This window comes from Maniola hyperantus, chromosome 7 (genome assembly GCF_902806685.2).
Source record: "Maniola hyperantus chromosome 7, iAphHyp1.2, whole genome shotgun sequence".
In the NCBI taxonomy this organism is placed as follows: Eukaryota; Metazoa; Arthropoda; class Insecta; order Lepidoptera; family Nymphalidae; genus Maniola; species Maniola hyperantus.
In genome coordinates this window covers 15,204,479-15,219,864 of record NC_048542.1, presented here as the reverse complement: position 1 = coordinate 15,219,864, position 15,386 = coordinate 15,204,479, and the positions used below count along the sequence as shown (strand labels likewise).

The 15,386-nt window shown below is 35.9% G+C and overlaps 1 protein-coding gene and 1 long non-coding RNA gene across 6 annotated transcripts in view; one reads left to right on the top strand and one right to left on the bottom strand.

Annotated features, from left to right (window-relative positions):
* Positions 1-15,386, top strand: part of nolo (no long nerve cord) — a 382,845-nt gene that overhangs the window by 324,354 nt on the left and 43,105 nt on the right. For all 5 annotated transcript variants that reach the window (XM_069499947.1, XM_069499946.1, XM_069499945.1 and 2 more), the window contains exons 9-11: positions 1,020-1,149; positions 3,319-3,434; positions 4,405-4,505. In XM_069499947.1, the coding sequence (XP_069356048.1) occupies positions 1,020-1,149; positions 3,319-3,434; positions 4,405-4,505 (347 nt within the window). The remainder of the gene's footprint in view (positions 1-1,019; positions 1,150-3,318; positions 3,435-4,404; positions 4,506-15,386) is intronic.
* LOC138402619 (uncharacterized) lies at positions 8,924-14,224 on the bottom strand. Its single transcript, XR_011236972.1, has 3 exons — positions 14,165-14,224; positions 12,834-12,898; positions 8,924-11,873 (listed from the first exon to the last, which is right to left on the bottom strand). It is a non-coding gene; the product is annotated as an uncharacterized lncRNA (long non-coding RNA).

The window sequence follows — 15,386 nt, the reverse complement described above, 5'->3', positions numbered from 1 at the left end:
TAATACAAAGTGATAATACTTATTTTATTAGCCATATTCAGAAATTCTAAATTCGCGTTCCGTAATTTTGATCTCACGGAGCCTCTCCTAATGATTATTTAAACACTGCAGATTTCCACAATTCTTTTTTCATTACCTACTTTCAAAATGAAGCTATTTCGGAAGTAGCCCTAGGCGGGGACCGGCGAGTTGTTTTAAAAAAGACTTCTTTGTATATTCAGCTTGTATTTTTATTACGAACTCGTTTTGGTCGAGAATTTGTCTTGGTTCGGAGTTAAACTTAAAGTTTCTGTTGTGCAATTTGAATTTCGCTCTTTGAATTAATTCGCATTTTGTTTTAAGTAACCTTTATTGTTTCAACATTTATTATTACTTACTTAACTCATTTTGTTTTTTGGGAGTACAATGGTAACGTGAAATGAAATTTTAATACCTAAGAGATGATTGTGTGAAACAGATAATAGATGTCACCAACCTATATGGATTTCCTTATAAGCAACATAACAAATAAGGTCAGATTTTTTGAAATTCCCACGGGATAGGGATTAACATTTTCTCTTTATGACTTCATTAGCTTATGCTCGCGACTTCGTCCGCATGGACTACACCAATTCCAAACCCATGTTTCATCCCCTTAGGGGTTGAATTTTTAAAAATCCGTTCTTAGCGGATGCCTACGTCATAATAGCTATCTGCGTGCCAAATTTCAGCCCGATCCGTCCAGTAGTTTGAGCTGCGCGTTGATAAATCAGTCAGTCAGCCAGTCAGTCAGTCACCTTTTCCTTTTATATACTTAGAAGATGGAAGATTGACAACTGACTGCAAGTTTTTCACCATATTTTTTTTACGTTTAAGTGTATTGAGCGACATTGATTCTGCTTTCAAATCATTTGGTTGCTTATTATATAATTTAACACTCATTGCCTAATTTTTTTACAAAAGAATGCAGTGTTTATTTTATAAGGTATAATTAGTCTATTCGTACCTTTATCTACCTTAGTCTTTTCTCCCTTCTACAGGCTACAAGATGTCTCTCGCGGTGTGCAGGGATCGTCTAACAGGGTTGGACGCTCCGGAGGAACTGTGCGATGGTTCGAGCAAGCCTGCTTCTGCTGTCGTACGGTGTAACACTCATCCGTGCCCTTTTAAGTAAGTATTCATGCTCTTAATTGCTTGATCGTGAGTAAGTTGGTCGAGCTCGATTCCTGGAAGAGGTTTGTAATTTTGTAATTTCTAAATTTCTGCTCAGCAGGGTGATTCGCTAACTCAGTTTCTAACACTGAATCATAGCCACGGAGTTCATTTTTTAATCCGTTGAAGGTTTTCTACGAAAAAATATTTTAGTATCACCCAGTGAAGCAGCAATGTAGAACAGAACTAACACATCTTGGTGGCTATCATATTTTAGTGTTAGACACTGAGTTAGAGAATCACCTAGCTGGTATGGTGGGAAGCTTCGGCCGTGGCTAGTTACCACTTTACCGGCAAAGCCGTGCCGCTAAGCGATTTAACGTTTCGGTACGATGTCTGTAGAAACCAAAGGGGCATGGGTTTATTGAAAACTGCCATACCCCTTCCAGGTTAGCCCGCTTCCGTTTTAGACTGTATCGTCACTTACCACCAGGTGAGATTGCAGTCAAGGGCTAACTTATATCTGAATAAATAAATAAATGTATGTATTCTAATCCTAATCCTAATATCCTACTAATATAATAAATGTGAGTGTGGATGTTTGGATGTTTGAATGTTTGTTACTCAATCACGCAAAAACAGCTGAACGGATTTGGATGAAATTTGGAATGAAGATAGATTATACCCTGGATTAACACATAGGCTACTTTTTTATCCCGGAAAATCAAAGAGTTCCCGCGGGATTTTGAAAAATTACAATCCACGAGGATGAAGTCGCGGGCATCAGCTAATACGTAATAAATTAAGTTAGATTAATAACTTTTAATTCAATCCAATCCAATGATTTCCATCAGCCTGTTTGCGTCCACTGCTGGACATAGGCCTTTCCAACAGCGCGCCACTAAACACGATGACGACGTATGGAGCGGAAACGTGGACACTGACAGTTGGCCTCGTCCACAAACTAAAAGTCGCTCAGCGCGCTATGGAGCGAGCTATGTTGGGTATCACTCTCAGGGATAAAATCCGGAACAAGGAAATTCGTAGAAGAACAAAAGCGACCGACATAGCTCAAAGGATTAGCGCGCTGAAGTGGCAATGGGCAGGTCATGTCTGTCGCAAAACCGGCGGCCGATGGGGCAGACGTGTTCTGGAGTAGAGACTGCGTAACGGTAAACGCAGTGTGGGACGACCCCCAGCCCGCTGGACCGATGACCTGAAGAAGGTGGTGGGGAGGGGATGGATGAGGAAGGCGGAGGACCGTGTTTGGTGGCGCGTTCTTGGAGAGCCTCAATAGCTCAACCGGTAAAGGAGTGGACTGAAAACCGAAAGGTCGACGGTTCAAACCCCGCCCGTTGCACTATTGTCGTACCTACTCCTAGCACAAGCCTGACGCTTCGTTGGAGAGGAAAGGGGAATATTAGTCATTTAACATAGCTAATATTCTTTTAAAATAAAAAAATTTTACAAAAAAAATAAAAACCGACTTCGTTACACAAACACTAAAAATTGAAAAATAATTTAATTTATTACCGAATATATTATGTATACAAGAGTTAATATAGTTCCATAATAATACTTTTTGGTGCCGGTGCCAATTAGCTTTAGCTGCGCGAATCGTCTTGACTTCATATTTTTATGGGACTCCACAATGGCACCTCATTGGCACCGACCCCAAAAAATATTATTATGGAACTATATTAACTCTTGTATACATAATATATTCGGTAATAAATTAAATTATTTTTCAATTTTTAGTGTTTGTGTAACGAAGTCGGTTTTTATTTTTTTTGTAAAAAATTTTTATTTCACAATTTTTAGTGGCCCCATGGAATTATGCTATGACTGGTTAAAAATCTATTGTTTACTAAGCTATTACACTGATCGCGAGCAATTTACTCTTATCCGTTGAGGAGTTCCAGTATCTATCTTCGAAGATGTTCATCAGATCTTCACCAAATTGAAATGGGACCAACTTTGAAGTATACCCTTTCAAACAAAAAAATAATTTTCAAAATCGGTCCAGGCGTTTTCGAGTAATCGGGGAACATACATAAAAAAAAAAAAAAAAAAAAAAAAAAAAGATTCCGACGAATTGAGAACCTCCTCCTTTTTTTGAAGTCGGTTAAAAAAGGCCTATGTCCAAGTTTTGATTATAAGATGGTAATGCCATGGTTTTGACCACAGATGGTACGTAGGCGAGTGGTCGACGTGCAGCGTGACATGCGGCGGCGGCGTGCGCACGCGCCGAGTGCTGTGCGCGCGCTCGGCGAATATCACCAGAACAGATACTTATGATCCCGGTGAGGTCAATTTATTTCGCTTCATTATTGTGCCGATGCAGCTAAATTATGTTACCCTACGTGTTACTGTACGCAGTAAAAGTGATGAACATCGATCTTTAGGAGACAGCAGATTTGTAGAGCACTGTCTCGGTCGTTAAGACCGGCAAAACGTCATACAGATATGAGTGTCAGAAACGACGCTCTAAAAAAGATGAAATGTCAATCTAAAGGCCGATGTTCATCAATTTCGGCCGCGTACTGTAGTGAAAAACGTGTGGCTACCAGGCATTCTCTTCTTAAAAAAACATGTGGATTGAAATGCTGTTTCTTGATTAATTATAATGTAAACAACATTTAATACAAAATTCAAATAAAACACATTTAATTAAAATTATAGGTTAAAAATTAGTTGAATCAACAGCAAACACAAGTTGTGTTTGCTATTGATTCAACTCACGTGCGTATTAGGTGCTTAAAAATTACTAAACTAATTTATACCTTAAGGGCACCCAGTAGAAGTGGATAAACGTCTGTACTTAAAAGCGTTAAGTTAACGCTTAACGAATTAGGGTGCTTGTGCACTCATCCGTATTAGGTTCGTATCCGTGATTCTTCGAAGTGGCCGTCATACAAATACGTACTCATTCGATTCGTATTTTTATGGAATCCGTGCTTTCACGGATAAGTGCACAAGCACCCTAACTCGTTAAGCGTTAACTTCACGTTGTAATTTTATCATGCGCTTAGTTTCGCCAAAATTGATGGAATAGAAGTCGAGATTTGAAGAAAAGTAATAGTTAGTGCCGAAGTAGTATAACAGCCGTACTCAGAGGCGCTAATCGTTGCTTAAGATTGAGTTAATACGAGACAGATTTATGTGAGAGATATAGATCTGTCTCGTTTTAACTAAACTTAAGTAACGATTAAGCGACTCTGAGTGCGGCTGTAAGAGTGTCATTGTTTTACATTGTTTTGTGTTTTTGTATAGAAACAAGCTCAGAGCCTGGCTGCATATCGCCCGCCCCGAGGTCGACTCAATCGTGCAACGAACATGACTGCCCTAATTGGGTAGCTGGACTTTGGTCTGGGGTAAGTGTCATCATCATCATCAACCGATAGACGTCCACTGCTGGACATAGATCTCTTGTAGGGACTTCCACGCGCCACGGTCTTGCGCCACCTGAATTCAGCGGCTCCCTGCGACTCGTCGTGTCCACCTAGTGGGGGGGTCTTTCAACGCTGCGCCTTCCGGTGCGAGGTCGCCATTCTAGCACCTGGGGTAAGTGTATAGGATACATTTCTTATCATAATCAATCAGTCTGTTTGCATCCATCGCAGGCAGTGGCGTGCACAGGAGTTCAAGCCAGGGTAAGAATTTAGGTATGAACTTATTTTACGGCAGGTTATACTGAAAATTAAGCATTGATTTATTATAATGAGGGTAAGCAGTGCGTTTATGCTTATATGAGCTGCACGCCACTGATCGCAGGACATAGGTCTTCCCAAGAGCGCGCCACCTCACACGGTCCTCCGCCTTCCTCCTTCGAATTCGAGAGACGAAACACAATAACGTCAAAGTAAAATGGACCTAAAGAGCCTTGAGTTGAAGCCAAAAATTCAGTGTCACTGATTTTAATTTCGCAACGTTTCCGCTAGGAGCGCTGCCTGTAGATATGTAGACAAACTTCAGTTTAAAGAATTTTATTCTCAAAAAGAACTGTTTATTTGAGCTTTAAAACAAGGTAGTTAAGATCCAGTTTACTATATCGCGGAAATGTTTCGACACTCGAATACCATCAACGTTGGTGAGACATAATATCTCGTACTAAGCGTACATGTGTGGGTGTTCACATGTTATAATATATCAATACTTATGGCCGTAGTAAATTGTGATATACAATGAAATATTATGTACAATGTATATTATTTAAAACTCGAACATTAAACTAACCTTGACCTAAAAAAAGAGTATAAAAAACATTACCACGCTGTATAAAATATAACAATAACAATGGCGTAGCGTTAGTGGCGTTATTTCTCGTAGAGCTACGATGTCATCGCTACGAAATGGCGTAGCAGCATCGTAGCGCGTTTTACGTTCGCGTTATATTAAAATTTTATCTTTACAGCTTTTATTTTATACTTATTTTACTTGTTGCTAGAGAAAAGGTTCCATAACAATGATTGTGACTATAAAATATTGTGTATTGAAATTTGTAGCATACTCTACATTGTTAAGGATGATATTGCTGTAGCAAGGCTCTTAAAAAATCTGGAACCAGCTATTTTGACTCGTACATAATATGTATGAATATTGAGGAAACCACAAATAATCACAATATACAAACTCTTATCCCCAAACGCATCTACCGTCTCCATTTTCCAGTCTAATTCAATTGAATGAATTCCAATGAAGGTATTGAATTCAAGGCTGATGAATTCATCAGCCTGTATGCTTTTACTTTTGGACTTAGTCAATTTTTGAGAACGCACCACAAACTTAAGCTTTATTTCTCACTAGTTTATGCCCGCTATTGGGGCCGATTCTCTAGGCGGTTTTCTAATTTTAAAATGTCTAATATTAGACTTAGAAAGGTGTGTTATTCTGAAAACCCACTTAAATGACAGGTCTAACCTAAAATTGAATTTGACAGCACTAAACTATTCAATTTAGATTTTAAAGAGCAAAAGTTATTCTGTTGCACGAACTAAATGCCTAAATTAAGAAACGTCAACCTAAAATTTTCTAAAATTAGAGTGGACCTCGCGAGGTGCCCACTAAATTTAAAGAGTCTGCTTAAATGGCAAAATGGACGTGTTTTGAAAGAAATATTTTTATTTGAGTTTAGAATTGTTATATTTAAGATAAAAAAAGTATCTTTTAAGTGTTTTAATTTAATTTAAACTTTATAAAATGGAAATATACGTGGTTTCTCTGGCTCGTCGTTAATTCACAAAAAATAATTAGGTTGGTTATCTACTTTGTTGTCTAAGAGTATCAGACACCTCCACAGACATCCTGGCGGCTTCAGCAAGGCAAACCTAAGATCCTTAAGTCTCCTTATTTCTTAACTAGCAAGTGGCAGCTGTTCGAAAATCCTGTGGGACTAGGATACTTTTCTGTAGGTACTTAACTTACCTACCTACCTAATAAAAGTAGCCTATAAGTATATCCTTCACTAGTATGTGTCCTTGTGAAAAATCTCTGTGCCCAACTAGGTTAGATGCATAAAGGAACATACCCAGAGACAAAAACTTGCATAGGTAGCTACCTAAATATTAGTGTGAACATAAATCTTTGCCAATTAGGTATGCCAAGGTAAAACTTGATGCCTTGTTATCATTATCAATGAGATTAATTCCTACTACCTACTACTTATTGCTAAACATATCAAAAATAAAGCAGAATAAGTGTGGTGGTAGAGTAGGTACTTATAATAAAGTTTAAGTTCTAAAATCTTAATGAGTTCACCTAAAGGTTTATTTATAGGCTAAATTAACAGATTTTACATTTAGTTATGTCTTATACTTACATACCCCTAGTATTGAACTAAGTACTTGAGTAGTACCCAGTTACTTCTTTATTTTCAACTCAGTAGATACCTGCTTGAAAGACTACCTATTACATGCATAAGTAGGTACTTATACTAGCTACAGTACAGTATAGATAACTACAACTAACTGACATAGCCTGGGTTCACTTTAATCATCTGATAAGTTTTAGTTGAGAAGTACCTAGTAGATACATCTTGTAATTCCTAAACATATCCTTATATCCAGTTTACCTATATAGGTATACCCATACCCATATGGGTATACCTATATAGGTATACCCATACCCATATGGGTATCACATTTCAGGTTAACTAGCTGACCTGCCTGAGTTGTACCTGCCCCAGCTTTGTTCGGGTGGAATAAGTACCTATGTAAGTATCTGAAAATTATGTCGTAGTGGTCTATATAGGTACTTAAAGTAAACGTTCCTTACATGCAAATTCTCAAGTTTTTAAACTCAGCAGCTTAATAAATTACTAGACTCAGGAGTCAGCAGCTTATATGCTGATGTCAGTCAGTCAGTTTATATTTTTACATTTACATAATATGTACAGAAGAGAGAGAGAAAAGCTAGGACTTCTCCATAACATCCTCAAAAATGTGTGAAGTCTGCCAATCCGCACTTGGTCAGTGTGGTAGATTATGGCCAAAACACCTTATTCGGAGAGGTGACCCGTGCTCAGTAGTAGTGACCCGGCGATGGATTGATAATGATGATGATGATGATGATGTACTGACCTAGCTACCTGCCTTTAGGTCACAAGAAGTATATAGGGTACTTCTAGTACCTAAAGTGATCCTATAATGGTTCCTTTTGAGGTATGGAACCCATAGTTAGAAGAGAAATAACGTCAAAAAATAATTTGATTTCTTTTATCTTTTCTAGATCTATTTTATTGAAAACGGACTAAAGTTTTCTACACATTCCTATAATTTTACAAATTAATACAGAAATCTATAGACTCAACCTTTATTTAGTTTGAAATCTATAGATCTCTGACTTTGCATAGACTTAAGATACTGATAAAAGAGACAGAGTTATATCATTGGCATAAATCTGTCTCGTTTTAACTGAAACTTACGTCAGAGCAAAGTCAAAGTATGCTCTCTATACATATCTGTGCTTAAAGTATTATGTTTTAACTATGTCTAGTCTGAGCTAATTCAAAGTATAAGTACTCTATAGATTTTAGCCAAAGAATATGCAAACCTCAAAAAATGATTTTATAATTGTTATGGTGAAGACTGCATTGAAATTGATATAAATAGGGACTGAAAACTAATTTTGAACTATTTATTTATACCTATAGATTATAAATTTCATTTTTCAGGTAGTACTAGTACAACTAAGTCATACTACAGCTGCTCAGTATGATGAAGGCAAGAATTTCCTAACAAAAGCAAGAAAACTTCAATCAGATACTTAATTAACAATTACTTTTATTAAATAAAATAATAAAATATATACATATGTTTCATTCTGTACTGTACATAATTAATATTTATTTCAATAACATTTAAATAAAAATTAAGTTTAGGAAACAACTGTTCATTTTTGGTAGATGAGTGACGGAACATCTTTTTAACTCGCAGACTCCATATACTTGGTTTCATGAAATGGGCTGAAATAAAAATTATCAACGTTGAAAGTTTGTTATGATGATGTGTTGAAAGGTGTAATGTATCCTACACTTCAATTTTTTGCTATGCATACTAGCTGTTTACTATGCAATTAAGCATCACTTTCTTTAACGGTGAACCAAACCATTGTGAGGAAACCTAAATGCCTGAGAGTTCTCCATAGTGTTCTCAAAGGTGTGTGAAATCTGTCAATGTGCACTCGGCCAGAGTGGTGGACAATGGCCAAACTCTTCCCGTTTTGAGAGGAGTCCCCTGCTCAGTAGTCAGCCGGCAATGAGTTGATTGTGTGATGATACTAACTGTTGCCTGTAATTATTATTTTTATATAGGTATGCTACACTTCCATTTTTTGCTATATTATAATATGTACTAGCTGTTTAATAAGCAATTAAGTATCACTTTCTTTAACCGTGAAGGAAAACATTGTGAGGAAACCTACATGCCTGAGAGTTCTCCATAGTGTTCTCAAAGGTGTGTGAAGTCTGTCAATCTGCACTTGGACAGAGTGGTGGACTATGGCCAAACTACATTTTGAGAGGTGAGCTGGCAATGAGTTGATCATTATGATGATACCAGCTGTTACCTGTTATTATTATTATTATACACGTAGGTATATACATTCAATCTTGATCTTGTAGGTACTTTCATGCCTTAAATCACATTACCGCCTTAGTTTGTTGAATTCATAGCAGAATTCATGGATACCTCGTTCCACGTCCTTGCACGCCAGATTTGTAAGTATACCGCCAAGTTTCAGAACTTCCTCGCTGTATATTCCTTTACCTGTATATTCAATGTACTCTGTGGCAGTCAGTTATTTAGGATGATTGCTTTTCATCTGTTTGCATTGATTTCCTAGCAAGAGTTTGACAATTAGGTACCTCGGTGATTTCAAGGTAAGGTAGGTAGGTAAGATTCCAAGCAAAATTCTTTGCTTTTATCTATTTTATGCACATAACCACTATTTTCACAAAGTTTTGTAACAAAAACTAAGATTCTTTAACCACAAAACACAAAGAAATTAGGTTAGAAATTATATTTGCAACAAAAATAATAGATCTGTTTTTTTAACTAGTTTTACGGCTCTGGGTTCTAGCACTTTTGATCAAAGACTTAAGCCTACTTCACACGATAAAATGAACAAAACTTCAATTTTCGACACTTTTATTGTGATTCGACCTAAATAAATCAAGTAAAGTTATTATTTTTGTATTTCAAGTAACATAGTTCGATATTTTTCGCAAAAAATAGTTTTAAGATTAAAGGGGAAAATCAAACACAAATTTAGTGCAGTTCTTGTTATCTTAAATAGCAACACTTACTATTCAATTCAAACGTCATTTTAGACGGCCATTTAGGATGTTTAAATTTAGTTGAAGCAAAAAAGCGAATGCAGTTTAGAAATAGAAATCCTAAAATTAAAGAATCTAAAATTTAGTTTAGGTTTAGGTTAGAGTACAACAGAATTAGCGCCAATGGCGCTAATTCTGTTGTACTCTAACCTAAACCTAAACTAAATTTTAGATTCTTTAATTTTAGGATTTCTATTTCTAAACTGCATTCGCTTTTTTGCTTCAACTAAATTTAAACATCCTAAATGGCCGTCTAAAATGACGTTTGAATTGAATAGTAAGTGTTGCTATTTAAGATAACAAGAACTGCACTAAATTTGTGTTTGATTTTCCCCTTTAATCTTAAAACTATTTTTTGCGAAAAATATCGAACTATGTTACTTGAAATACAAAAATAATAACTTTACTTGATTTATTTAGGTCGAATCACAATAAAAGTGTCGAAAATTGAAGTTTTGTTCATTTTATCGTGTGAAGTAGGCTTAAGTCTTTGATCAAAAGTGCTAGAACCCAGAGCCGTAAAACTAGTTAAAAAAACAGATCTATTATTTTTGTTGCAAATATAATTTCTAACCTAATTTCTTTATGTTTTGTGGTTAAAGAATCTTAGTTTTTGTTACAAAACTTTGTGAAAATAGTGGTTATGTGCATAAAATAGATAAAAGCAAAGAATTTTGCTTGGAATCTTACCTACCTACCTTACCTTGAAATCACCGAGGTACCTAATTGTCAAACTCTTGCTAGGAAATCAATGCAAACAGATGAAAAGCAATCATCCTAAATAACTGACTGCCACAGAGTACATTGAATATACAGGTAAAGGAATATACAGCGAGGAAGTTCTGAAACTTGGCGGTATACTTACAAATCTGGCGTGCAAGGACGTGGAACGAGGTATCCATGAATTCTGCTATGAATTCAACAAACTAAGGCGGTAATGTGATTTAAGGCATGAAAGTACCTACAAGATCAAGATTGAATGTATATACCTACGTGTATAATAATAATAATAACAGGTAACAGCTGGTATCATCATAATGATCAACTCATTGCCAGCTCACCTCTCAAAATGTAGTTTGGCCATAGTCCACCACTCTGTCCAAGTGCAGATTGACAGACTTCACACACCTTTGAGAACACTATGGAGAACTCTCAGGCATGTAGGTTTCCTCACAATGTTTTCCTTCACGGTTAAAGAAAGTGATACTTAATTGCTTATTAAACAGCTAGTACATATTATAATATAGCAAAAAATGGAAGTGTAGCATACCTATATAAAAATAATAATTACAGGCAACAGTTAGTATCATCACACAATCAACTCATTGCCGGCTGACTACTGAGCAGGGGACTCCTCTCAAAACGGGAAGAGTTTGGCCATTGTCCACCACTCTGGCCGAGTGCACATTGACAGATTTCACACACCTTTGAGAACACTATGGAGAACTCTCAGGCATTTAGGTTTCCTCACAATGGTTTGGTTCACCGTTAAAGAAAGTGATGCTTAATTGCATAGTAAACAGCTAGTATGCATAGCAAAAAATTGAAGTGTAGGATACATTACACCTTTCAACACATCATCATAACAAACTTTCAACGTTGATAATTTTTATTTCAGCCCATTTCATGAAACCAAGTATATGGAGTCTGCGAGTTAAAAAGATGTTCCGTCACTCATCTACCAAAAATGAACAGTTGTTTCCTAAACTTAATTTTTATTTAAATGTTATTGAAATAAATATTAATTATGTACAGTACAGAATGAAACATATGTATATATTTTATTATTTTATTTAATAAAAGTAATTGTTAATTAAGTATCTGATTGAAGTTTTCTTGCTTTTGTTAGGAAATTCTTGCCTTCATCATACTGAGCAGCTGTAGTATGACTTAGTTGTACTAGTACTACCTGAAAAATGAAATTTATAATCTATAGGTATAAATAAATAGTTCAAAATTAGTTTTCAGTCCCTATTTATATCAATTTCAATGCAGTCTTCACCATAACAATTATAAAATCATTTTTTGAGGTTTGCATATTCTTTGGCTAAAATCTATAGAGTACTTATACTTTGAATTAGCTCAGACTAGACATAGTTAAAACATAATACTTTAAGCACAGATATGTATAGAGAGCATACTTTGACTTTGCTCTGACGTAAGTTTCAGTTAAAACGAGACAGATTTATGCCAATGATATAACTCTGTCTCTTTTATCAGTATCTTAAGTCTATGCAAAGTCAGAGATCTATAGATTTCAAACTAAATAAAGGTTGAGTCTATAGATTTCTGTATTAATTTGTAAAATTATAGGAATGTGTAGAAAACTTTAGTCCGTTTTCAATAAAATAGATCTAGAAAAGATAAAAGAAATCAAATTATTTTTTGACGTTATTTCTCTTCTAACTATGGGTTCCATACCTCAAAAGGAACCATTATAGGATCACTTTAGGTACTAGAAGTACCCTATATACTTCTTGTGACCTAAAGGCAGGTAGCTAGGTCAGTACATCATCATCATCATCATCATTATCAATCCATCGCCGGGTCACTACTACTGAGCACGGGTCACCTCTCCGAATAAGGTGTTTTGGCCATAATCTACCACACTGACCAAGTGCGGATTGGCAGACTTCACACATTTTTGAGGATGTTATGGAGAAGTCCTAGCTATTCTCTCTCTCTTCTGTACATATTATGTAAATGTAAAAATATAAACTGACTGACTGACATCAGCATATAAGCTGCTGACTCCTGAGTCTAGTAATTTATTAAGCTGCTGAGTTTAAAAACTTGAGAATTTGCATGTAAGGAACGTTTACTTTAAGTACCTATATAGACCACTACGACATAATTTTCAGATACTTACATAGGTACTTATTCCACCCGAACAAAGCTGGGGCAGGTACAACTCAGGCAGGTCAGCTAGTTAACCTGAAATGTGATACCCATATGGGTATGGGTATACCTATATAGGTATACCCATATGGGTATGGGTATACCTATATAGGTAAACTGGATATAAGGATATGTTTAGGAATTACAAGATGTATCTACTAGGTACTTCTCAACTAAAACTTATCAGATGATTAAAGTGAACCCAGGCTATGTCAGTTAGTTGTAGTTATCTATACTGTACTGTAGCTAGTATAAGTACCTACTTATGCATGTAATAGGTAGTCTTTCAAGCAGGTATCTACTGAGTTGAAAATAAAGAAGTAACTGGGTACTACTCAAGTACTTAGTTCAATACTAGGGGTATGTAAGTATAAGACATAACTAAATGTAAAATCTGTTAATTTAGCCTATAAATAAACCTTTAGGTGAACTCATTAAGATTTTAGAACTTAAACTTTATTATAAGTACCTACTCTACCACCACACTTATTCTGCTTTATTTTTGATATGTTTAGCAATAAGTAGTAGGTAGTAGGAATTAATCTCATTGATAATGATAACAAGGCATCAAGTTTTACCTTGGCATACCTAATTGGCAAAGATTTATGTTCACACTAATATTTAGGTAGCTACCTATGCAAGTTTTTGTCTCTGGGTATGTTCCTTTATGCATCTAACCTAGTTGGGCACAGAGATTTTTCACAAGGACACATACTAGTGAAGGATATACTTATAGGCTACTTTTATTAGGTAGGTAGGTAAGTTAAGTACCTACAGAAAAGTATCCTAGTCCCACAGGATTTTCGAACAGCTGCCACTTGCTAGTTAAGAAATAAGGAGACTTAAGGATCTTAGGTTTGCCTTGCTGAAGCCGCCAGGATGTCTGTGGAGGTGTCTGATACTCTTAGACAACAAAGTAGATAACCAACCTAATTATTTTTTGTGAATTAACGACGAGCCAGAGAAACCACGTATATTTCCATTTTATAAAGTTTAAATTAAATTAAAACACTTAAAAGATACTTTTTTTATCTTAAATATAACAATTCTAAACTCAAATAAAAATATTTCTTTCAAAACACGTCCATTTTGCCATTTAAGCAGACTCTTTAAATTTAGTGGGCACCTCGCGAGGTCCACTCTAATTTTAGAAAATTTTAGGTTGACGTTTCTTAATTTAGGCATTTAGTTCGTGCAACAGAATAACTTTTGCTCTTTAAAATCTAAATTGAATAGTTTAGTGCTGTCAAATTCAATTTTAGGTTAGACCTGTCATTTAAGTGGGTTTTCAGAATAACACACCTTTCTAAGTCTAATATTAGACATTTTAAAATTAGAAAACCGCCTAGAGAATCGGCCCCATTGTCCGCGTTAAAACCCCGTTTTAGGTCGCGCATGCAGATCAAATCAAAAAACACCGAATAATCCATACTATCCATACTAATATTATAAATGCGTGTGTGTCTGTCTGTCTGTCTGTATGTCTGCTAGCTTTTCACGGCCCAACCGTTTAACCGATTTTGATAAAAGGTACAGATATAGCTTGCATCCCGGGGAAGGACATAGACTTTTTATCCTGGAAAATTAAAGAGTTCCCACGGGATTTGTAAAAACCTAAATGCACGCGGACGAAGTCGCGGGCATCATCTAATAAAAAATAAAATTAAAATAATAGATAATATTATTTATTCAAATAAACTTTTACAAGTATTTTTGAATCATTAGATGCATCTACCACTGGTTCAGCTACCGAGAAGAACCAGCAAGAAACTCGGCGGTTGCTCTTTTTTTTAAAGAATGGAGTGAATTAAACTTTACCGCTTGAAGAAGTAAAATAAAACTTTTACTCCAATAGAAAAACTATTAACCGATTCAAGTACAAAGCTACAAAGTCATTTGGAGCAATCTTCACCTCCCAGCTTCAAAGGGCGACCATAATGTAGGTAAAACGATGGATAAGTTTTAAAAAATGCGGAACCGGCAGGATTCGAAGATGCGAATTCCTGGGCAGCGCGCCCTTTGACCGCTAGGCCACGGTTAAGTTTATGTCAAGTGCCGAAAGAGGTATATTTATGTATTTTTATTCAATACCTACTGTTAATGACACGTTGCAAACGTTATAATATTATATTATGCACCGTTTAAAAATTTAGCGGTGTCTGTACGCTTAGTACGAGATTTATGTCTCACCAACGTCGATAGTAATCGAGTGTCGGAACACTTCGTTATAGTAAACTGGATCTTATCTGCCTTGTTTTAAAGCTCAAGTTTGTCAGCCAGCGCTCCAAGCGGAAACGTTGCGAAATTAAAATCAATGGCATTGTGTTTTTGACTTCAATTCAAGGCTCTTTAGGTCCATTTTACGTTAACGTTATTGTGTTTTGACTCTCGAATTCTAGCAACGTTGGTGGCAAAGGCAATGGTGATTTCTAATACTATTCCGAGGAAAATATAAAAAAATTGACTTTATACTTTGACGTGAGATTTTTTACACCTTTATTAACCTGTGATCTCCCAAAGCCAC